This window comes from Myiozetetes cayanensis, unplaced genomic scaffold (genome assembly GCF_022539395.1).
Source record: "Myiozetetes cayanensis isolate MyiCay16 unplaced genomic scaffold, myiCay2020 scf4, whole genome shotgun sequence".
NCBI lineage: Eukaryota > Metazoa > Chordata > Aves > Passeriformes > Tyrannidae > Myiozetetes > Myiozetetes cayanensis.
Genome location: NW_026087631.1, coordinates 55570265 through 55596265, shown reverse-complemented (window position 1 = coordinate 55596265; position 26001 = coordinate 55570265). Strand labels below are relative to the sequence as shown.

Genomic DNA, 26001 nt, shown 5'->3' with positions numbered 1-26001 from the left:
AAGAATATCTCTCAGTACCTTGTTGTCATGATAGACCTGTTAGGGTCAGCAGTATACAGTTCTGTCTGTACCAGAGAGAACTTTTTATTGCCTAATAAAACTAGATTAGCCAAGAGAAATTATTGCAATTCAATGTCTAATACATAGGTATTCGTAGTAGATAACACCTCCATTTACATAGGCAGTGGTCTAATCATATAGCCAAGTTCAGTACTTAAAAGCCAATGGACACAAACAATATGATAAAAGATTTAACGTATCCAATATTAAGTAACTGAATTTGCATTCAAGGTCTATCAAGCTTACCTTTTAACCAACTTAAACAATAGCAAGTGACAAAGACTAGAAAATCACCCACTCAGCAGCAAATAATTCTGACTTAGTAACAAATCCAGTGTAGATCCTCCTGGCCTTCTCTTTTGGAGGCTTTACAGAGGACATTGGTAGGCATTTGTAAGGATTTACAGTGATAATAAGGAAAAAAACCCCAAAACACATAACTGACAGTAATCTGTCAGTTTTCAGGAAGGAGGGGTGTTTGCCATGGAGACACAGTAGCAGCTGCCCTGCTTGGCTACCTGTCACAGACATGTCTGGCAGTTCACTTAGTTGCACAGTGAAGGAGCAAAGTGACAGATGAAGATCAAACCAGTGGTGATTGGAGTTAATTCCCTTTATCTCTTCTGTGGATATCCCCAACTCCAAATATAAAAGCACAATGACCTACAAAAAAGATTTGATTTGTGTCGAAGGATTAAGAGACTTTTTTGACCAGAGTACTGGATTATTCAGTGATTCTTTAAATAATTTAAAAGCCTGTGGGCAAAACCAATCTGCAAAGAGTTTCTACCTAACTACACAGTTGTTACAGGAGAAAATCAGGACACTAACTGCACCTACAGAAACTACTGACACTGACCAGCCTCACCCAGGGCATGCACACACTGCTTGTGAACACAGGGTCTCAATTTCTCCTCAGCCCTAGACCCTCAGATACCTTGCCATACGTTCAGCTGCAAACTAGTCTGGCCCTGTGATCTGGATAGACCTCAAACGTACACACTTAGGTAGTTATTGTCCTGGACTGGTCTCTCAGATGTCCATTGCCCACTATCTTTAGCCCTGTCTCCTGAATGGACTTCAGAATCAAGATTAAACTTTGTCTGTTGTCCTCTCTCTGGTGTCATCTGCTTTTGCTCCTGACTGGAGACTCTGAATGAACCTGGCTCATCTCTTGCCTGGGACTGCCAATGGATCGACCACCAGTACCTGGCTTACCCTGCCATGAGTAGATCATGTGGGACCCCTGGAGTCACCCCTTACTCCTGGAACACCTGGTCTGAGAGAACAGCGGGACCTTGGTGATTCCAGAGGAAATGGAGAAAACACACTAGCACCTAGTACCATAAAAACCTTCAGACACTTGCTTTCTTCAGCCATTTGCTCACACAAGAAATCCCATCCAGACGGACCTGGGTAGGCTTGAGAGGTGGACTTGTGCGAGTCTCATGAAGTTCAACAAGGCCAAGTGCAAGGTCCTGCACCTGGATCAGGGAAATCTGAACCACAAATACAGGCTGGGTGGAAAATGGATTGAGAGCAGCCCTGAGGAGAAGGACTTGCGGACATTGGTGGACAAGAAGTTGTGTTGTTTGTTATGTAATGACAGCTGTAGTACTTTTCAAGTCTTACTCGAAGCAAAGAATCATGATGTTACAGATTAAACATTTACTGAACAGAAAAAAACCTGTGATAAAGATGCCTCAAATTAAAAGGCAGTAATCTTTACAGTATAAACCCATAAGCAGGAACAACCATGGCGATGGTAATTTAAACAGCAAAAAATTTTTCTTCTGTTGAGGAGTTTTTACAGAACAAATCTTGCATCAGGACAGAAATCAGCAATGATTTGTGCATGATTTGTTTTGTTTCACTTGTAATAGCTTTCACAGTATGAGTGTTTTTCTTTACTTTAAGGAGTAATAGATAGAGAATGAAGGATTATAATACACCTGCTTTTGAATAATAAGCTGTTATATTTATTCCACTAACAATTTACCTGGGTTCAGTGGTCAGCTGAATAAATTTGGGAAAAAAGTTAAGGACTACTGAATGCAGAAATCCCAGGATGATAACTAATGGTAGAAGTACTGCAGACTGGTATCAGTACATCATTTTGTCCTACTCATGTTCCTCCTTAGGTAGCTGTAACTGGCCAGTATCAGAAATAGGTTATTATTATATATAACAATGTAATCTGACCCAATCTCTGTGTTCTGTGATACTGTGGTGCAGAGGCATATCAGCTGGTGTAGACTTTCAGCTGTGGGTTATGGAAGGGAACTGAAGTGAATCTTAAAATGATGCAACAAAATTTTTTTATTGTGGTAGTCTAAAATTTAAAGAGAGTGCAGAATGATAGTTCCAACACCACCCATGAACTTTGTAGTATTAGAACTGTAATAGAGTTTTTAACTAAATCACAACTGGAGTCAAGTTATTCTACAAAGCGAAATAATATTGGTGTTAAAAAGAGTACATATACCATGTTACTTTAATTTAAAAGGTATAAGGCACTTCTCTTGAGAGTCTTGTGCTTTATTTTACAAACCTGACATCCCTAGCAGCTGTGTAGCAACTCACATGGTCAGCTCATCAGGCCAAGACATACGCATCTCTGAGCTTTGCAGAAATCGCTGTAATAATAGCAAGACACAGTTTTGCAATACTGTCCTCTCTTCCAGGAAACCTCCTTCTTTCTGCTGATGTACATGCTGAAATGAAAACAATCGTTTTTGTTGGCCACGTACTTTTAAGTGATAGGTTTCTTTGAAGCTACAAGATTAGCTAGGTTTTGTTGGTTTGACATCACAGCACTGTTCACATTTGATATCATTTTGAGTTTCGTTTTTTATTGCCTCTCTTGTTCAAGATTGCCATGTGCTTGTTAAGGCCATACTACAGTTTTTAGCAGCAGCTAAAGAACTGGCTAACTGATCAAGCACAGTTTAATAAGCCAGGCTTGTATCCTTACCACAGCGATTGCACACAGCCTATGCTAAGGTGAAGTCTGTGCTGAGTTTCTGAATAAGAAAGTATTAACAAACCACTCTAGATGTGGTGCTACCCAGAAGAAGTTGGCATCCCTTGACATTACTTCATAGTTCACTGGATCATCTCTCCAGTCTTCCTACTCCAAAGCATAGTTTTCAAGTTGAACTAAAACTGGGGTTACTTCTGAAAGAGGAAGAATTGTGGATAGGCAATACATGGTTTGGGATGCTTAGGATGCTTCTGTTTTTCCTCCAGACTTCACTTCCTATAACACTACAGGCAACTGTAAAACTGATCTCCCATTAAAAAGTTACCATTTCAAGCAAACTGACTGTAATGGCTTATCTTTTGTGAAATATCATACAAATATTACCTGCCAGAGAAAAGGGATAAATTTTTATGAACACTTATTACTTGGTCACATTCTGCAAGAATATTTGGACAAAACCTGCAAATTGTTTCAAACAGATTTGGAATTGCTTTTAAAAGAAATTTATTTCAGTACAAATTCGTAACAGGAATAATTTGTTAATATTGTGGCTTTAATGTATTTTTCTAATATTTCTATTTAACTCTAGTTACATTATCTCAAGAGTCATAGCAAAGTTTTAATTCCTTTCATGTTACTATCATATTTATAAAGAAGCAATAGATATGTATAGAGGAGAGAAACAAAACTTAATTATACTTTAAAAGCAATCTGTTAAAGGAGGTATTGGATTTATATCACAAACCCTTGCAGCAAACAGCTTTGCAGTTTGAAGTGAGCTTCTTCTCGGTTTAGTGTATTAATTTGGGGCTCTCTCATTCTGAAACAAGGGACTTAAGTCATTACTCCAAATACACACTAGTATAAATTGTGAGTAACATTTCCAGCATAATGGAGTAGTTAGGATAACTCAGATTATATCAGAGGAGTAATTCCATGTTTACTACAGGAATAGAGAGTTTCCATGAGTCAGTGATCTTTGCTGCAAAGTAAATTTAGTTTTAGGCTCGGAAGTAGTGATCAGTTATCTCCCTGAATTCAGAAGACATACAGTACATCTGTGCTACAGTTGAGATGAAACCAACATGTATCTTGGGAATATATTTTTTTTCCATTCTTATTCTATTTAAACGTTGATGTAAATACATGTCTTCAACGTGGCTACACTTGGTTCTGTTCATAAATAAAGATACAACTTTGCGACTATGTTGATATCCTCAGAGACACAGAAGTGAAAGTGGGGGAAAAGCGAGTACCAGCTACCTGTCCTCTCGCTAAGAGTAACATCACCAGAAATACTGCAGTTCACAGACACGTACACACAGCAGCAACAGTTGTGGATAGTGAAGTGTTGCTTCTAAAGCTCGCCACTCGAACGCGAGTACACGCTCTGCTGCAGAAACACAGAAACGCTTTTATCCTGTTCGAGGAAGCCTCTTACGGACGACAGCTCTCATTCCCGGGCTAACGTGCCCCCTGGGTGCGCGCAGGGATGCTCGGCTGCCGTCCCGGGGTGGGGCGGGGGTCAGGGCCGTGCTGGGCGGGCGGGCAGGTGGCGGCGGGGCGGGCCGAGCGCGGCACCGCCCCTGGGCCCCATTGGCGCCGGCGGCGGGGGGCGCTCCGCACCGCCCCCCGCACACAAGTGCAGTGCCCGGCGGCGGCGGGGGCTGCGCGGCGGGGCCATGCAGAGCTGCGGGCGCTTCTGGGGGCGGCTGGCGGCCCGCGGGGCCACGGGGCACCTGCGGGCGGCGGCGGCGGGGGCAGCGGCGCTGGGGCGGCGGCGAGGCGGCGCGGTGCATCGAGCAGCTCCTGCCGCGGCACGATGACTTCTCCCGGCGGCACATCGGGCCGCGGGAGCAGGAGAAGCGAGAGATGCTGCGGACCGTCGGGGTGCAGGTAGGCGCCGTGCGGGGCGGGGGGCGGCGCGGCCGGAGCCCTACAGCCCGGGCTGTGCCCAACTAACCACGGCGTTTTCGCCTCTTTGCAGAGCGTCGAGGAGCTGATGGACAAAACCATTCCGGCCAGCATCCGGCTCCGGAGGCCGCTGAGGATGGATGACCATGTCTGTAAGTGACCTCATGGCCCGGGGTGCTCCTGGAGCACCCCCGCACTCCCGCGGCCCCTTCCGGGGGGCCACCAGAGGCCGAGGGTGGGCGATTGGGATGCACACCCCCTTACCCCCTGATGTCCCTGCGAGACGTGTAGAAAGCAGATTTTCTCGCTGAAGTGAATAAGACTTTAATAAGCGTAGCAGCACCATCACCGACACTTCAGTCTTCGGCGACCAACTCGGCAGAGTAATTCAGCAGCTGCCTTTATTGGTCTCCTGTTGAAAATCAGTAGGAAAACGGGTGTAGCAGACAGGGATTGCCCAAAAACCCGTTTTGGAGCTCAAGTGTTACAGAGACTTCTTTTTGTGCCAAGAGCCTGACACCAAGGGAAAAGTGTGACTAAAAATCGTCCCCTTAGCGTGGACCTGTAGCTTCAAATGGTCCACTGTCTTTTGTTAGGACTTATGTGTCTGCAGGATCCGTTATTCCTCCCCCTCCCCAGCAATAACCTGCATATTTTAATAACACTAAAACCCTATGTCTCCGTATTATGGATACACAGTAGACTAATGGCCAGAATTTTGAGTCCATCTGATGAGTCTATCTAGAGGAATAGAAAACATTTGATCCAGCTATTGTGGCACTTCAAAATTCAGTAAATTGCTGCAGAAAACTTGATGTGATTTGATGAGGGTTTAGATATTTATGTTTTTAAAAGGTAGCATGCACAGCACAAAATTTCTACCTCATAACTGTAATCTTGAGAGAGATCTGTGAACATCGTGCTGGAAATCCCATGAGTGAAAGGAGTGCTTAAAAATCCTCCTTGCTAAACAATTCCACTAAAACTAACAAAGCTCAGTGGCCATTCAGAAAGGGGAATCAATTACATCAGTATTAACTTCGTTTTTGTGTGATGATCCTTTGTCTGATTTGTAGAAAACTTGATACCTCTCTCTGGCATTTTCTTATTGCTCATCTGTGTGCTGTAATTTGAGTGTAAACTTCAGGCCTGCAGCTCCGGTGAGGTTCCCGGCCAGTTCAATCTGGTTACTCCGAGATGACATCACGAGCGAGAGGCAGTGCCACAATGAACAGCCAGGAATACTAGACCCTGAAAAGACAGATTCTAGCCAGGAGGGATTCAATAGGGACTGAAAGTTTCTACTTTTAAAATGCTTTATTAGTACAGTGGAATTTTATTTTTTCATAACTTCCCATCTTATTAAAATGGGGAGAGGCTGGGTAGAGAAGCAGAATTTAATCACCTTTTTCTGTCTGTATAAAGACAGAATACTTTATGCTGAAAGTATTGCTTGACACATTTTTGTATGATTAATATATTTTAATCAAGGTACTTCAATTATGTCTTAAAAAGCTTTCTTCTTGTTTAAAAAAATTATTATTAATTAATATGATACTCTTATGAAATTGTACATTACCCAAATAAACATAAAAGGGATACAGTACAGTTGGGCATTAAAATAGTTATACATTATTGAAAACTAAATCGGTGATGTCAACCTAAGTCAAAATCTTGATGCAGAGCTCTAATGCGGATTTGCATAACAGTTTTGGAGTGGAAGTCTGCTACATATCTGTGCATTAGTTGCTATTCTGTTCTCACTGTGCAACAGGACCTCATTAACTAACAGTGTATTTAGTTCACTGGCATTTTGCTCCACTTGCTATGCTGTTCTTGTCCCCTTAGAGTAAGCTTTGAAAGAATGTGACCGTGATGCAGAGTCTCACATTGCACAGCATGCAACAGAGAATTTTCAAAAGAGATGCTTGCATGAGGTACAGAAAACTTTTTTTCAGCACACTACTGCTTTTTTCTTCTGCAGCTAATGTGCTGAACTGTCTTTTGTAATTATTGTGTAGTTGTTTATCACTGGTTTTCCACTGCATTGGTGGCAGAAAACTCCACAGCTTGGAAAAGAAAAGTTAAAAGCCTCAGCTTAAAGTTGTGCAATGTCACATTGAACATCTTTTACCCATGACACTGTAGTCTGAGTGAAACTTGCTTCCTTGTTAACGTATCATTAGAGAGAATAATGTCCACTCATCAGGGTGGGATTTCTTGTGTGAGTATAGTGCATCATTATTCCTCTATCATATCCCTTGTATTAGACGGAAATAGCAAAACTGGGAAAGTGTAACAAAAACTGTATTCTATTTTAAACTTTTTTTTTTTTTTTTATGAAGACAATTTTACTCCCACTGTCCCCCAAACTCACACATAAAATGAAAGGACAAGACAATGCAAAACGTGTCACTCAGTGACCTTCAACATTTATAAAATTTGTAATACAGTAATTCCTAGTGGTTTAAATATACATCTCCCCTGGTCTGTATAACTTGAATTAAAAAAATAGTGATAACTTAGAGTGCAACTGAACAAATCAGCTGTGCTAGAGTTGCTCCTTTGTACTAACAAACAAAGCTGAGCTTACACTGAAGTCTCATTGAAGTCAGTGCTTACAGATAGAACTAGACATGCAGTCCAAGAAAACCATGCACACACCATGAAAAGTACATCCAGGTGAGTTTCAAAGGTCTCTGCATTTATGTTTGGGGTTTTAGACCTCATCTTAAGTGTGTATATTTGATGTATACGTTTGCATATCTTCAAATTTTGATCAGGTCTGTCAGTAGGAAAGATTGTATTACAGATTGGTAATGTAACATAACAAGTTGTCTAAAAGATGGAAAATCAGTCGGCTGGGTGTACAGAATAGCAGTAAAAAAAAGAAAAAAGAGTCTTCTGTAGATGCAGCTTGTATTAAAGGGCTGTTTTAAAGGGCATTGCATATTCCACTGATGATAAATAAAACCTCTGAATACAGTAGAAGCACAATCATTTTGTACCTGTGTTGTCTTTCCGAGACATTTAGCACAGACCTACTCTTCAGTGGAAGAATCAAGTGTCATTACTTCCCTGAAGGACATAATATGCAGAGAGAGAAAGCCTCTAACCTTAACTGGACATTTCCTGAGAATACGAAGGCTCTGCAGCGGGAGCTGGACAGGCTGGATCGATGGGCTGAGGCCAGTGGTGTGACGTTCAATAAGGCCAAGTGCCAGGTCCTGCCCCGGAGTCACAACAGCCCCAGGCAGCACTACAGGCTGGGGGCAGAGTGGCTGGAAAACTGCCTGGAGGAAAAAGACCTGGGGGTGCTGCTCCACAGTGGCTGAACATGAGCCAGCAGTGTGCCCAGGTAGCCAAGGTCAGTGGCATCCTGGCCTGAATCAGCGATAGTGTGGCCAGCAGGGCAAGGGAACAGATCATCCTGCTGTACTGGGTACTGGTGAGGCTGCACCTCAAATCCTGTGTCCAGTTCTGGACTCCTCGTTCCAGAAAGGACATTGAGGTGCTGGTGTGTGGTCAGAGAAATAGCAAAGCTGGTGCAAGGCTGGGGGCACAAGTCTTAGGAGGTGCAGCTGAGGGAGCTGAGGTTGTGTATCCTGGAGAAAAGGAGGCTTAAGGAAGACATCACTCTCTACAAGTACCTGAAAGGAGATTGTAGGCCAGGTGAGGATCTCTTCTCCTAGGCAACTAGTGACAGAATAGAGCAAGTGGCCTCAGGTTGTAACAGGGGAGGTTCAAATTGGACATCAGGAAGATATTTTTTACTGAAAATGTTGTTAAGCCTTGGAACGGGCTGCCCAGGGAGGTGGTGGAGTTGCCATCCCTGAATTGTTCAAGAAATAACTACAGTCTAGTTGACAAGGTGGTGATCTGTCAAAGGTTGGACTTGATGATCTTGGAGGTTTTTTCTAACGTAAATGATTATGTGATTTGTTTTGCTAATGTATGAAAGAAGTAGCCTTTCAGGTAAATGTTGAGCTTTGCTGGTACTGCATCTACACTAGAAATTCTTTTGCAGTAATTATTTCTATATTGGCAGATTCTTTCCCTGTACTGACATGGTCAGTGATGAAGGAGAGAAGGAATGTTTGTTGTGCTAAGAGGTTTCTGAAATGAAATGCTTTGTTCAGTATGTAATATGACAGAACCATCTATGTCCATTTTCTAACCAGAAAAGAGCCATTTTAAAAACGTCTGCTACCATGAGCAGCAGCACTGACAGTATTGTAAAATCACCTAAACATGCCGCTGAAAGCCAGTTGAGGTGAAACAGCACAATGTCTGATTTCCACTAACAGTAAATTGCAGTCCTTTACCTCAGCTTGATTCTGGAAGAGGAGCTTTTTTTACAGTTAGATTTTCCTGCAGATATAGTTGAGGAAAAATGTAATTTTGGCATGTAACTTCTCTTCAGTCAATATTTACAACAAGGGTAGATATCTGTTTGATACTTAATTGTAATCAGCTGGTATTACAGAGCTTTTTTCCCAGTGTTACAGTAAGTAAGCTTTTCTTTAAGTATTGAATGTGCTTTAGCACATATGTAGTGATTGACCCATTTGAAGTAAAAGATTATCTTATATAAGCATAATCCTCTTTACTTTATCCCTACAAACCTACTATCTGTATCAGATGTAGTTATCCCTGCAATGCTGCCATTGTGTGTCCATCTTTATGTTATGGGTAGGCTTGCTTTGTGCACATGTTGTGTATTACTACTTTTTAGTTCAGGATTTGAATTTGTAAAAAGTTTTCATTAAAAATACATCTACAAACTCTGCCATAATTTTATTTTTCCAAATATCCCCAGTTTCATTCTCAAATTTTAGAATTTATAAACATTAATTTCTGAAATCTGTGTAAGAATGCAATTTGGTTTCCAGTCTATATGTTATTAGAAGCAATACTGCTCAGAAGCAGTCAATGTAACAACGTCAATTGTAACAAGACTATTTGTATCTTCAAATTCAACTACTCTTTATGTAGTTGAATCTACTTTAACTAGGATTTTATATTTAAAATACCAATTAAAAATTAATTATGTGTGAGTTTATAATCATCTGATAATGTCAGTCAGATTTTTAGAGCTGATTTAGTTGTTTTGGATTCCTCGCTGCTGGAGTCCACACCGTAGCTTCGGATGCCTGTAGCAGGGGGAATTGTTACCCTGCAGTGTTGCCACAGGTAGTGCAGCAAACTGCATTACCACCATTGGCACTTTGCTCCTGACATGTTGCTCCTCCTCATCATGGCACTTTCAGGCTGCTGCTCTTTTGAAAGGCAGCAGGCCCTGGGGGTAGAAGATAAAGGCAGGCATCTTGCTGGCTCTTAGCTTGTCCACGCTTTCTGCTCCTTGTGGCATCCTCAGGTTGCTTCTGCCATCCAGACTGGCTGGGAGAGTGCAGGTAGCCTGAGTGAAAGCAGTAGGAAGAGGCAGGGCAATAAATGCTGTTGGCTTTCTTTCCATATCTTGTAGTTGCTGGTTGGACACAGCACCTGGAATGGGCACTTTCCTTATGATGTCCTACAGCATTATTATGTGTCTGATAGTTCTTTGGAACTGGTGTGCTTCAGTATAATCTGACTGATTTTTTTTTATTATTATTACTTAAACAGAGATCAAATTAATTATTAAAATGAAAGAAATAAATTAATCTGCTTTTTTCACATCAGTTGTTCTGAAGACCTTGCTTCCTTGATCTCAGAAGTAAGATATTTTTTTTAAGATCTGACATAAAGTGAATAAAATTATATCAGACAAATAGTCACCTCCCTTTTGTATTGTAAGGTTTAAGTAATACAACTTGGACTCTCTCTCTCTTTCGCTGGTACCATATTATTTTGCAGGTATCTCAAAAGTTCAAGGCAACTCTACTGTGCTAACCACAAAAACACTAGCAGAAATAAGTGTTATCATTTTATGATCTGGTAATTCATGCCCTCCTACTATTTTTGTGATATATTTTACCTTTGCTACTTTTAGCCATTGTAATCTTGAAGTGTCCTCACAGAACAACTGCTGGGACTCTCAGTGAATTTTCCCCAGTTACAGGAAAGCAGTATTGCAGGATCACTACTTTATTCTGAATATTGTCTTTGATCATAATTTTAATCAGTTAATGAGGGGAATAAAGTTCAACTGCCGTGACTTAGCCAGCAATTTTATTTTTTGCTGAATAAGGTTTTTAAAGAATTTTTATTGTACAGGCAATAAAATGAATTCATGATAAAGGCATTTCAACTGTTTAGTCTCAGAAAACTGGAAACAAACAGCTGAGTGTGATGGCCAGGGTCCAATCATTATTTAAGTATAGTAAATTTTTCTTTCTCTTTAATTTCCCCATTTTGCATATTACTTCTTAATTTCACCCATTGCTGGGAAGAATTAAAAAAAAAAAAAAGAAATCAGAACACAACCAAAATCTCTCAAGCTGTGGGGTTTTTTTGAACCATATGTCTTGAAATTCGTAGAAATCCTAGTCTTCATGTGTTTTAGTTTTAAAGAAATGAATAAATTATTTACAGTAATACACCATTTCCACTACATATTATCCAAGTTATATACTTTATATAGCAGAAAAAGTCTGTAATTTTTTGTGTTTCATGACACCCTTATGGACCAAAATGGAAACTTAACAATTTCATTATGAATTGGAAAATTAATTTTAACATGCATAAGATCACTCTTGTGATTACATTCATCTACCTTTATATTAGCATTAATTATTTACAAAGTGATCAATAAAGAGTTAGACACCTGGCAAAAACAACTTTATGGGAATAGACTGAGGAAACCTAGGCTTGATGGAGTGGGAAATAAGGCTATTGACAGAGGCACAGGGTCTTGTTCAGGCCAGTGGGGACCTGGGTCAGCAGGCTCAGCTGTGGGCTCAGACCAGGCTGCTCAGGGTTTTACCCCGTCAGAACAGGAAACTCCCAAGGATGGAGGCCCAGGTCCACCCCTGGGCTGTCCTCATGGGCCCAGCTCTCCTCATCTCCAGCCTGAGCCTCTCACACTCCTGCTGTGCACGCAGCACAGCTGTAAAGAGCCTGGCTGCATCTCCTCCAGCCCCTCCTGTTGGTGCAGGGCATACTGTTAAGAATGGTTTCATTGCCTTGTTCTCTGGTCTTAGGACTCCAACATACATTTCTCTTGCCCTTGCCTACATCGGTTTTGCTTGAATTCAGAACCCTATCAGCATAAAGCAAACACTGAATTAATGAAATCTACATGGATTTATGTTAGGTCATAAGTAAGTCCGCCTGCATAGATAAATCAGGGGCTGTTGGCTTTCCCTACTCAGGAGTGCAGTTGCTTATGAACTTCCTAAGGACATGATGAAGTTCTTCAAGGCAATGTAAGGCATAGGGGAAGAAGACTTCATCCCAGGTCTCTTTAAAGGGGCATGCCAAGTGTGGAAGATGAATACTTGAGCTGTATTGCTGCCATTGCCTTCGTAAGTGATCAAAGGAGCAGGGTAAGAGAGGTGAAGGAGGAGGAAGAGGAGTGTGGCCTCCAGCATTTTACCACCCTGATTAAAATTAATTGTGTAAATGTCTTAACAGGTAGCTCATTAAAATGTAATAATTAAAAATCTATTCAGTGTTAGAATCTTGAGTGCAGGTTCTACTCTTATGCACAGTTACTGCCTAAGCTGCTTGCAGTCTCACAAGGCTTTTGGCTTTATGTCTTCAATGAGTTTGGAAGCAGGTTTATTTAGGAGATCTCCAGCACAAGTTAAGTGACTGCAAATAGTGGCTGTTCACTACAGTTGCTGAGAAATGACTCTAGAAGAAACAATCAGTTGGGCAAACAAAGAAAATGCTATCGAGCATATTGTACAGTATTTGTGGTATGTGTTTAGTGCAGAAATTGCACTCAGTGCATTTTTGTCTGTGACATTGAGCAAGTGAGCAAGTTAAATGACAGCCAACTTCTGCCTTCAACTGCATTTGGAAATTCATTACCATTTCCAAGAAATCATTGATGTTTGAATTATGCAAGAATAGAAGCCTTCCTCTGAAACTGCGATCAAACTGTCTTTCATTAAACTTTGGGTTTGCAAGTGGTAGAGGAAGGTCTCTACAGTGTTAAACTCTCACTTAAAAAAAACAAACAAGTGCATCTGTCTGGTATTAACTGTGTGGGAAGACTATTGAGGAATGGAGCTTTTCACTACACTTTAGAAATTTTGCCCTGGACATTGCTGACTTCAAGCCTATAAGCATATAACTGTTGAGTCTCCAGAAAAAAAATTGCAGTTTATTGAAATTAACAAATCAGTCTTTATACATTAGGTCTAATGGTTACACTGAGTAAAAGGCAGAGAAGAAATTAACTGAAAACCAGTAAAAAAAATAACTGTGAGAGGTGTAATGTGACTGTGGAAGAAATTAATTGAATACCAGAAGATTTTTGAAAAAATTAGTCTTTATACATGGAACTCAACAGTAGCAATTTGAGTAAAAGAAAGAAATAGGTTTGGAAATCAGAGGTAAAGCTCTGATATCCTTGTTCATGACTGCACTAGAAGTTAATTCAAAACCTAATAATTATTTGCCATCACATTCCAGAGAATTAACTGTTTTGACTTAATCCCTCTTGCTAGTGTAGCTTACAGAGGGAAAATAGGTTTTGAGACACCTAGGGTCCAAGCCATTCTACTTTTCATGATTTGCTTAGCCTTGTATTACAAAGTCTGTTTTCCCAGTTGAAGTGCAGAATGAACAGATCTTGGTGTAACTGCACTAATACAGCTCTAATACACTCTGGGGTCAGAGTCAGGGGAGGAAGGAAAAAGATCTGCTCCCTTTACCTAGGAGGATTGGTGTACAGTTCCACCCAGGTGTGTCAAGCTGATCTTCATCCTCAGCTACTAACATATTTTGTGGATATTGCCCTTTGTCAGATTTTGGGTAGCATTATTTGTTGACTGCTGTGAGTGGGTTGACTCAATGTGATTTTTGCACAGCCTTCAGGACACTGAGAAGTATGTAGAAGGAAGACCAAAGAGTAAACTATGGCTGGGGGAATGAGGGAGTGAAAATGCCTTCCTTCTCAGTACTTCAGAATCATTGTGTTGTAATTCTTCAAACTAGATTGGCAGGCTCATTAAAAAGTTAATGTCATTCAGAATTTCTTAAGTTAGAAATGCTCTATTAACACTTTTTTTTTTAATATACTGGTAAAGCATAATGAAGTTGAATTAAAAGAACTGTTTTATCAGCTATTTAGGGAAAATGCGGGTAAATAAAGTTTTTTAATACAAAGAAATTATTCCTGAGTGCTTGGTGTGAGCTTAGTTTGCGCAAATATGACTGTGTTAGAAACACTAAATCACAGTTATGGATGGCTATGGCTTCTGCAAGGTTTAGCTAATAAAAAGTGCCTGCCGAGGTAGATTCTAATGCATATGCAAGATGGGTCTCTCCTGGGTCAAATGTACATTGTGTTAGCACAAGAAGGACTTCATAAGCCTTTTGCCTGCAGCTGTTTCTCTCACAATTCTTTCCACGTTGGTTGAAACCCTGTTATTATTCAGTTGTTGCATTATCCAGAATTTTGTCAGAATTTAAATTTTCCCAGAATGTTTTACCACCTTAATATTTTATCTTTACTGGTTTAGGTTTGCCCTTTATTCTGCTACTGTTTATACTCACATCACCAATATTTATTACACTGGGGTACAAGACATTTCAGTTAGACACTGTTAGTGTTATGTGTAGCTATAGCATTCTGACCTAATTTCTTTTCAATTAGGTGAAAATGAAGTCCTTGAAACTCTATACAATATTGCAAGCAAGAACAAGATATGGCGGTCTTACATAGGCATGGGTTATTACAACTGCTCAGTGCCTCAGCCCATTGCACGGAATTTGTTGGAGAATGCAGGATGGTAAGGTACCACATTTTCTTGTTAAATAAATGTGTATAAATACACTTTTGAAGTTTGTCTTATGATTGAGTGTAGACAAATATACCCCGGACCTGTTTTGTTTTGTTTTGTTTTGTTTTTTACTAAGGCTTTCATATATTTGCTAATGATGTGTATCCTACTGTGTCAAAACTGTGGTGTTCATGCTGGAGCTAGAAAGAAAAAATAATACTTCTGATTTTAGAAGATGCATTTTTTTCTGTAAAATGTTATTGATTTTGTGACTTTTATTCACAGCTCCTATTTATTATGAACTAATACAAGAATTTTTGTTTGCTTTATGGAAGCATACAGATGTAAGTCCTAAACAAAAGTAATTCTTTTCTAAGTTGTGCCTAAGTTTAAAACATCTCCCTCCTCCACTGGTGTATGCAATTTGTGTGGAGGTAGTTAAACACTAGGCAATACCCTGATCATGATTTTCTTGTGAGGAAGTAAGAAACCTTGAAAATTTTCTAAAGGCTGTTCTCTTGGTATTTCTTTCTTGATTTTTTTTTTTTTTAATAACTTGAGACCTGTAGGAGAATTAGAAACCTTTTGGGTTAAGGCAGGAGTAAACCAACTGATGGGAATCTGAGGAGTCTCAAGGACTAAGTGTTTTGAGAACATGACAAAGACTGGACATCTACAGGGATGAGAAAAACAACACTTGCAGAAGGAAGTTTAAGCTGAACCTGCCAGGAGGCATGGGAATAGAAGCGTTGTAGTTAGATTTAGAAGGAGAAGAATTTAGAAAATAAGATATGTTAACTAACCAATAATAATCGTGTGAACAATGTGTGTTTTAAATGTGTAACCAATAGCTATTAAAATAGTTAAATATGTTTTAAGTGTGTATCCAATGATGTGTGAAATAGTAAAATATATTATAATTATTAGACTGCATAAAAATCTGTGTGATGGCTAATAAAGATGAAGCTTCCGACATCATATTGGTGGAGACGAAGTTTCCTTTGGAGTTCTCGCACGTGTTACAGAGACCTTCAAGGGTTTGAATGTTTTTCCATCAAGTAAATTCTTGTCTGATCAAATAATTTACTGGTGAACAGGAGTGGTACTAAAACTGTGGTAATATGATCATTCATTTATGAAGAGGCTGAGAATACTGTACTTGGTTCTGATCACCCAGCTGACTTTTCAGTTTGTAAAGGACTGTAACTCAAAAATGGTGCAACAGGAAGAGCTAAATCTAATGTGGAATCTCTTTTTCCAAAAGACTGAATGTCACTGATACCCTGTATTTTCTCATAAGGTTTACAAGTTCCCCTATCACTAGTCAGTGAGATCCTTTTTTGTACTGTATTAAAATGATAACTGTCATTTTTATTACTGGGTAATTTTTATTTTAATAAAAGCAGTATTTAAAATTTACATATGTATTCAAAAAAAACCAATCAAGAAGAAACAACTAACCAAAGGATTACATTACTCAGTATAAAAATCTGTTATTACTTAGACATTATATATTTTTTATACCTTGGGTTGCCATAAACGTGTCTACATATCTGTAGACCTCTGAGTCTATTTATTTTTAAATTTGTTTGCTCTATTTGCATTGCACATTTTTTAACTGGTGAAAAAGTTGCACTGTTTGGACTTAAGGAACTTATGCAGTACATCTATACAAAGCTTTATTTGGCTTTATTTTCACTCACTTTTTGCAACATATACAAACTAAATAATTCAATACAGTACCACAAAACAAGTTATTAGTTGATACAGGCAAAGATGAGAACAGTTAAAAACTAAGTGGAACAAAATGAACTGCTTATTTTTAAATCCTAGAAAGTGATATAGCATTAATGAAACAACTGGGAGAGTCTGTCCACAAATCTGTTCTTGCAGTGTACAGTAAAGTAAAACTAGATGGATAAAAGCTAAACTGTTAGATGGCCAAAGTGAAGGCTAAAATGTTTGTTGGGGAAAGGTGTATATGTGTGTGTGCATATGTTCAAAAGCAACTACACAGGCTTTATGGAAGCTGTTTAAGAAATCAGACCTCTCTGCGCATCTGCTGGTGTGTAACACTTTCCATGCTGACACAATTCACTTTGCAGCTCCAAAGAAAATGCTGCAAACTCAGCCTTATTGTTTCTGATCTATCTCTCTCACATAACTTGCAGTTTCTGTTGCTTGGCATTTTTTAGAACAAGGCTTGAACTGGTATACAAAATAAGTTTATGAAAGATAGTTCATAGAAGTCATTTAACACAAAAGTGAATGACTTCACAGTATTTAGGACACTAGGAGAAGGTAGGAAGCAAAGGGGTAGATTTCAGGAGGAAACTTTAGAACCAAATGTATTTCCATCTGAAAATGAGGCTGCTGAACCACACTGGGTTTTTTATAAGGTTAGTTACCAGAGAAGTCTTCCCAAATATCTGCTTCTGTTTAGAGTACACTCAACACATTTAACTTGGAATTTTAACTTTTTGAAGCATTTGGACAATGATTTATATCTATATCCACTTCTAACTTCTATTGGAATGTGAATATAACTTCCCAGTTTTCTCTAATTTTACCCTCAGTCATCCTCCCAGCCCCCCACTAACATAATAATTACATTTTTCACATTTGATGTTCTTTCCCTAGTAGCATACCAAAATAATTCTGTGCTCTGCCATGAATATATGAATAACTGAAGATGTGAAAATACTTGGTTTCAGAAATCAGCTTACATGTAGACTTTTTATTAACATACACTGATCACACCAGTGTAGTATTTATTTTTGGGGCTTAAGTAGATAAAAATACCTATGAGACCTTGAAAATCAAGAAGGCCTTTGAAGTCATACTAATACCATACAATGGAGCATGATGCAGAGGTCTCCAAAGTACAGCTCATTTGATTCCTTTGCCCCTAGACATTAAATATGTAGGAATAAAATACCTGTACCAACAGGTACAGATCTGCAGTGTAAATTATTAAACTTATTAGCTAGTACACTCAGTACTTACACATTAACATTCTGAAAATTATTGCATACTGTGCAATAATTACTTTTAAAGAGTTTGCTTTTAAATGACTTAAAAAAGTCACTTAGCATGTAGCATAGAATCAAGCAGAAGTCAGAATGCAGACTAAAGCCAGATATTTTGTTTGAAGAAATTGTGGAGATGTAGAATATATAAAAGATAGAGATGCTTAGAAAATGCCAAAAAACCTTAAGGTGTTTGAGTAAGTGGGCTTATGTCAAAAAAGGTGTCTTTACCAGTAGAACGGATGAGCTTCATGGACTGTAATTTGTGGCAATACTGAAATTCAAGATTTTTTGATTGAATTTTTTCTATCTTCCTGAAATTGATTGGTTTTACTTCAACTGTATTTACTATTCAAAACCACAACATCAAAATCATAAAGCTTCATTAATGCTGCTTTGTAATACAGTGTACTTTCCCAACTACGTGGAGTAAAATTTCTCTAATAAATTTCAGTTAAACTTAATGCTTTTACTCATACTAGTCTTAATTCTAGTTCCCCCTGCAAGTTATAATACAAAAAATGTCCCTTAGGCAAAGTAAAATGAGAAAGCACGAGTGTTGACCTCAACTACGGAGGAGTTTCTTTCTTTTTTTAAGCAGAAAAAGTCATTGTTTATGCAAAGGTGTTTGGAATAACTCTTTTTATTGGTGAGAACTGAGTGGGCAGGGACTATTCAGAAAGTGAATCTTAATACTCCCAGACTGAAAGTTTATCTGACACACTGAACACTGGGCTTAGCAGCTGTGGAGAAAAAAAATACTGTTGGGATTAGCAACATTTTCATGCAACCCAGGACACGGTCTCACTTGTGAACTATGCAGTCATGTGATGATAATTAGTTTAGTGGTAAAGTTGGCTAAAAAAGAGAAAACTCCTGCAATTTTGGGGAAAATCATAGATACTTATGTGTTCAATACATACCTATTGCTTTCTGTCACTGTACTGAATAGTATATGTGAATAATTTGAGCAGATGTTTCATCTAAATAGACAGAAAATACATTAGCATCCTGTATTACACTTTGAAATCACATACTGAATATGGCCTTCTAGCTCTTGTGTTCTCTTCAGGTCTTTTTTCTACCTTCTGTCTAGCATTACTATTTTGTTGCTGCTCTCATCTTGCTCTATACCACCTTGTTCTTTAAAAATCTTTGCTGTTCACCTTCTATTGACTTTACATGATTTGAGCTTCCTTAAAGCCTATACCCTCACTCATATGCAATTTTTGAAAGTCTAGGCTTGCTACCAACCTTTTAAGGAAAAATACTGTTGTCTTCTTCCACTGCTAGAAAACAGAGGCCACAAGTGTTCATGTTTACCACTTGTTTCTGGCTGCTACTCTAAATTCGATCTGGCATAAAGTCTGTCCCAAACCACTGTGGAATCCAGTGCCCAAATTTCCAGCAGTGAGAGGAGAATCTGACCTCTGTTCTTGCCTTTCATCCCTGGACCCATGCTGCTTTGTTTTCTGGACTGTTACAATGGAGCATTTCCCTTTGATTTTTGTGTTTTCAAAGGAGTTGCTTATGTTGCCGCTACTGTTTTATTTGCCAAATGAAAACAGATAAAACTTACGTCAGTCTCACTTCCCTCTTCTAGCATATATGGAAACTGTCATTTCACAAGAAGCTGCGCATTTCTGAGCTTGATTCCATGAAATGACAAGTGCCTTTCTTCCCAGAAGAGTGGGGAAAATGTGACGAGTAAAAGGCTTATGAAACAATACTGAAAGATCAAGTCATACCTCAATTTGATTGAATAAAGCAATCTCTTTTGGATATTGTGATGTGATTCAGTTCTCCCATAGTCGACACCTACTCATCCTATCCCTTCTCCGTGGAGTCCTCACACTTCTGTTTTAAAAGCAATCTTTTTTCAAAATGGAGAAATGAAATTATTCTCCTGTAAAAAGCCAAGTCAACCTTAGAAGATAAACTACTCTCAGGCTTCCAGTATAGTGAAAAATTACAGTTGTCTAAAAATAAGTGTTGTTTTTTAGCAACAGAACAAAACAGACCAAAATAACAGAAAGAGGATGGTTACTTAAAAACTTTTTAAACTTCTTATTAGTGAATTACGCTTTACCATATGTTTTTCCTATGACATAGCTCAGTTACGTGTTGGCAGAATTCTGTTACGCACTTATTTTCCTAGACCCAAACTCAGGATTTTTTTTCTTACAGGGTTACCCAGTATACTCCTTACCAACCTGAGGTATCCCAGGGCAGGCTGGAAAGCCTGCTAAATTACCAGACTATGGTGTGTGATATCACAGGAATGGATGTGGCTAATGCATCTTTGCTGGATGAGGGGACAGCTGCTGCAGAAGCTATGCAGTTATGTCACAGGTACTGTATTTACATGTATGGTTAAATCACAGTGGGAAGTAATTTTTGAATTTGAAGGCATCTGTCCATGTGTAGGAATGTGGCCTTTCCACTCTGAACAGATCACTGTATAACTATAGTTCATCTTGCCAAACTCCCAGAGAAGTTCTCAGTGTTGATGTAAATGTTTAACTTGGACATCTAAGGCCTTAAGAAACCTTATGATCAGAGAAAGGACGGAAGGAAGTCTAGAACAAGGAAAACTTATCCTTGCTGGAGGAGAGTCAGGTTAGAGAACACTTAAGCAAACTGGACATACACAGGGTCTTGATGTGGTGCACCCATGGCTGCTGAGGGAGCCTTCTGGTATCAGTGCAAGGCCACTCTTGATTGTCTCTGAACAACTGGGAGAGGTGCCTCAGCAATGGAGGAAAACAGATGTCACTCCTGTCTTCAGGAGGGGCAGGAATGAGAATGCAGGGAACTACCAGTGGGGCCAACCTCACCTCGGCTACTCAATGATGGTGGAACAAGTGCTGGTCCTGGAAACTGTTTCCAGGCGTGTGAAGGACAAGAAGGTGATCAGGAATCCCAAGCATGAATTCACACAGTGGAAAGTCATGTTTGACCAATCTGATGACTTTCTACGATAAAATGGCTGGATTGTGAGGAAGAGCAGGGGGGTATGGTCTACTTTGATGGTCTCCCTAAATCCCCAAAGAGAAAATGAAAATTGTGGCTGGGTGAGGTGGGAATGAGGTGGATTAAAAGCTTGAATGTCTAGGCCTAGAGGGTAGTGATCAGTGACATGAATTCTATGTGGAGGACAGTAATTAATGGCATACCCTAAGGGCATCACTGGGTCCAATCAGTGATGTGGATGATGGGGCAGACTGCATCCTCAGCAAACTTCCTGATGATGCAGAACTGCGAGGACCAGCTGATACACCAGTGGGTCATGGTGCCATCCAGAGGGGCCTTGACAGGCTGGAGAAAATGGGCTGACAGGAACCTTGTGAAGCTCAACAAGAGGAAGTGCAAAGTCCTGCACCTGGGGAGGAACAACCCCAGGCATATGGGATACATGATGGGGGCTGGCAGGCTGGAAGGCAACTTTGCTGAAATGCCCTTAGGGTGTCCTGTGGGACACCATATTGAACAAAATTCAGCAGTGCCTTGTGGCAAAAAGGCCAGCAGTCTCCTGGGCTGCACCAGCAGGAGTGCTGCCAGAAGGCCAGGGAGGGATCCCTCCCTCTCCTCATCGTGGTGAGTCCACATCCTGCAGTGCTGTGGCCAGCTATGGGCTCCCCACTACAAAAAAGACATGGACATACTGCAAAGAGTCTGCTTGCTCTGCCCATGGTACCAGCCCAGCTATGGGTACTTCAGTTGCTGTGCTATGGACATGCAGATCCTCTTTGTTCTGAATCTATTAGCTGTGACCCAGACAGACACACACACACACACACACACACAGAATACAGAGTTCCCTCACACATGAAAGGAATCAGAAAGGCATTTAACACAGAGAGACAGACTGCACTGGTTGAGTGCAAGTGCATCAGCCACCAAGTATTTGTATGAGCCTGGCCTAGTTTATCCCCTTAATCCTATTTTCTTACACATGTTGCTCCCAAAAATCATTTGACTCTATTATTTTTCCTCTAAACATCTCATAGTAAGCCCTTGCAATCCCAAAATGTTTTCTCATGCATCCCATAATGTCTACTCCCCACGTGGGGGGTGGCATCTAGAGGGTGTGTCTGTTTGGGTTAATTAAAGAATTAGGAGTTCCTACCTGTCTTGCAGCCTCTTTGTTCCCCTGCACTTGTGGAGGTTGCTGGGCTAACATCTCCTGCAGAGGGCCTGGGAGCAGCAGGAATGGGGTGTTGTTTGGGTTCCCTCACCTGCCATTGTATCTGAGGGGAGTGCAGAGGACCTTTTATCACCTATAATCTAACCGACTGTGGCATGAAACTCTTGTGTTCATGAAAATTGAAGATGTGCGTTTTCTTTTTCCATTGGTGTTTAAAAAGCTTTAAAAACTGGTGAGGTGCATTGTTCCTAAGTTGACAAAAGTGAAATTGTTATTGATATATCCAAATCTACTTTCAAGGATGTGTGTTGTAGGGGCATTTGAAAGGGACCTGCAAATCAAAGGAAATGATTGAAGGCCACTGTAGCACTGTGTATCAGAAAACAGATTTACACAGCGGATACTGTTTTGTAGTGATTCTTTTGTTCAAAGCCTCAGTCCGACAAAAAATTGTGTTACCATAGAATCATAGAATGGTTTGGATTGGAAGGGACCTTAAAAGATCATCTAGTTCCAACCCCACTGCCATGGTCAGGGATACCACATCTTCTCAGTCTCCATTTAACTACTTGGATGGCTCATCTTTATTTATCCAGGGCAACACTGAAAATCTGTATTAAAGACCACAGTTGTATTCCTTTAAAAGAGTATGTGTGTGGAGCCATTCTCACAGCTTCTGAAAGTGGCTTCTTGTTTTGTTTCAGTCTTAATTTTTGTCACGTATGAGTCTCATTTGAGTGTCTGAAATGAACTTTCTTATTTAAATGTGTCAGAACCTTCATTCAATCTTACACTTAATTTGGTTATAATAACCAATATTTACAACTGCCTTTTAACATAGTAAAACAAGTGTAGAAACTATGGGAAACTATATTCTTGATATATAACCCTTGTTTTTCCTTTTTTCAACAGACACAACAAAAGAAGGAAGTTCTATGTAGATGCCCGATGCCACCCTCAAACTATAGCAGTGGTTCAAACCAGAGCAAAGTAAAATTTTTATCCATTTTCCACCTTATCTTTTCACTTACACTGAATCATTTTTCATCTGTGCCTCTTTACCATATACCTAACATTTTTGGACTATAAGATTATGCTTTCATTGCAAAGTAGAAGCAGAAATCTCTTATCATTTGGCATTGCTTTTAGTTTTCCATTCAAATACAACTGCAAAGAAATTAAAACAACTTAAAAAAAAAGACTAAACATACGATAAAAAGAAAATATTTATTTTTCCTCCTAATTTGTTGCACAAATATATTTGATTGTTGAATTCAACCTGGTCTTTTATTTTTTTACTAGGAAATTAATTACTCTAGATAGCAAATCTTCTCTTTTTAATGAAAGCTAGATCCTTTTGAAGTTTACAATTTGGAGTAACCATCTTGTAGAAATTTGACTTAGTTCTCAAAGTTAAGCATGTTAAAGGAGCAAAATTTTGATATCAAGTATCTTATGCATCCTCTGCTTTGCTTTGCTCCATATTTCTAATGGTGATGTCAAATGCAATTATTCTTCAATACTGCACAGCATGACATGAAATTTTCTCAATGTTTAGTGCTGCAAAGCATGCTCAACTCTCTGTATTTAAAGAGAAAAGTTATATAAAAGTCCATGAGAACATCTTACTAAGTATCTGTCCAAGGTAAGAAGTGGCATGAATATGTTACTTTCTGCATATTTTTGTTTCCAGTTATACAGGTGTTATTACTGAGCTCAAATTACCCCACGAGATGGATTTCAGTGGGAAGGATGTCAGTGGAGTGTTATTTCAGTATCCGGATACTGAAGGGAAGATTGAAGACTTCTCTGAACTTGTTGAAAGAGCTCATCAAAATGGGGTAAAGTAAATTTTATTGGTCCGACTGATAACAATCTGATGTGTCAAACAGCCATATTCATAAAAACTATATGTTACATGACATACTGTCTCAGTTCCATCCAATTGATAACCTTTACAACCATTACAACCAATGCATTTCAACTCTGTGCAAGTGATATGGAATTGTTTGAAGCCATATTTAAAAATTTAATTCCCATGCAAACACCATTTCTTCAGAAAAGAGGCTGACTGCTCTGTGCACTTCTGTTCCCAGACTCTCACCTGCTGTGCTACTGACCTTCTGGCTCTCTGTATTCTGAAGCCTCCTGGAGAGTTTGGGGTGGACGTTGTCCTGGGTAACTCCCAGAGGTTTGGTGTGCCACTGTGCTATGGGGGACCCCACGCGGCATTTTTTGCTGTCAAGGAGAATCTAGTGAGAATGATGCCAGGCAGGATGGTGGGTGTTACAAGGTAAGGGCTCCCTTCACCATCTCGTGCCTTCAGTGAAAATTGAAATCATAGAATCATAGAATCCTTAAGGTGGAAAAGACTGCCAAAACCATCAAGTCAAACTGTCAACCCAGCACCATGTTCACCACTAAACCATGTCCTCTGGTGCCATATCTCCATGTGTGTTTTGAACTCTTCCCGGGATGGTGACACCGTCACTTCCCTGGGCAACCTGTTCCAATGCTTTACAACCCTTTCTGGGAAAACCTTTTTCCTAAACCACGCTGGCACAACTTGAGGCTGTTTCTTCTCATCCTGTTACTTGGGAGAAGAGACCAACCCTCACCTCACTACAACCTCCTTTCAGGGAGCTGTAGAGAGCAACAAAATCTCCCCTCAGTGATCTTAATAATGCATAAGAAACCATAATAAACCTCATTGTGAGCATCTTGTGGTGAACAACAGCTGACCGCGGTGCTGTACCAAACACATTTTCCTTGAAAACTGTGAGAATAGAGGTTGCCTTCAGTTTTGAGGAAGCAAGCTTCAAGAATTCTGTTTGTGTGGAATGAAGCTGTGAACTGTCTATAATGCTTGTGGCAACAGTGGATTCATTGTGATAGCATGAGGCTTTGCAAGCTAACTTATTCCACTTATTCTGTACTGTTACACTTTTTTCTCTAACATCCAGTCTTACAAAACATAAATGGAAAGAAGTAGAAAATTCAGTGAACCTCCAAAATAATCAAGAAGGAGTTTAATCTAGTGCAAATTTTAGCCTCGCTTAAACAAAGCAGAGAAATAGTGTGCAAAATCTTGCCTCTGATTCTTGTTGTTGGTGATGTATCGTATATTTTGACAAGACGTCTAACTCGTAATAATTGAAATACAAAGCAGTTGTCTGTGGAAAGACTGCATATGTTTGGCACAGAAGCTATTTGGAAGTACTTCAGTAACCAAAATAACTAAAACATTTATGGTTGTCAATAAGGCTTAGAAATATTTAATTTATATAGTAGTATTTTTTCTTCATCTTTCTGCATCTCTAGAAAGCTGGAAAAGGAAAAGTTAAAATGGATAAAAGCTCTGATATTTCCTCAATGCACCTTTCTGCCAGGGATTTTTTCAAGACTTAGATCACAAGATCACAGAATGATTGACAGGTTCTCTGGAGGTGATCTGGTCCAACATCCTGCTAGGCTGGGTCAGACTCAACCTAGAGTCAGTAGCCCAGGGTGGTGTCCAAGTGTCTCTAATATCTCCACAAAAAGAGACTTCAGTTTCTCTGAGCAAGTTGCTAGTTGCGAAGTTGCCAGTGATTAGTCACCCTTACAGTGAAAAAGCACTTCCTCATATTCAGAGGGAACTACCAGTGTTTCAGGTTGTGTCCATTTTTATTGGTCCTGTCTCTGGGCACTGCTGATCAAAGCCTGGTTCCATCCTCTTTGCACCTTCCCTGCGGGTACTTATGTACTTTACTGATGTCCTCCCTGACTCTTCTCTCAGCCGTTCCTCATAGAAGAGGTGGCCAAGTGTCTTTGACATCTCTATGGTCCTTCACTGGACTCTCTCCAGTTTCTCTGTATTGCTCTTGCACTGAGGAGCACAGAACTGGACACAGTGTTCCAGGTGAAGCCTCATCAGGGCTGAAGAGAGGGCAGGGATCACCTCCCTTGTTGGCAATACTCCTCCTAATGCAG

General features: G+C 39.8%; 1 protein-coding gene across 1 annotated transcript in view; it reads left to right on the top strand.

The window, feature by feature from the left end:
* GLDC (glycine decarboxylase) overlaps positions 1-26001 on the top strand; it is a 60874-nt gene that overhangs the window by 12991 nt on the left and 21882 nt on the right. The window contains exons 2-8 of the mRNA XM_050329838.1: positions 4407-4939; positions 5031-5109; positions 14727-14862; positions 20070-20234; positions 22942-23019; positions 23723-23870; positions 24126-24322. Coding sequence (XP_050185795.1) covers positions 4407-4939; positions 5031-5109; positions 14727-14862; positions 20070-20234; positions 22942-23019; positions 23723-23870; positions 24126-24322 — 1336 coding nt within the window. The remainder of the gene's footprint in view (positions 1-4406; positions 4940-5030; positions 5110-14726; positions 14863-20069; positions 20235-22941; positions 23020-23722; positions 23871-24125; positions 24323-26001) is intronic.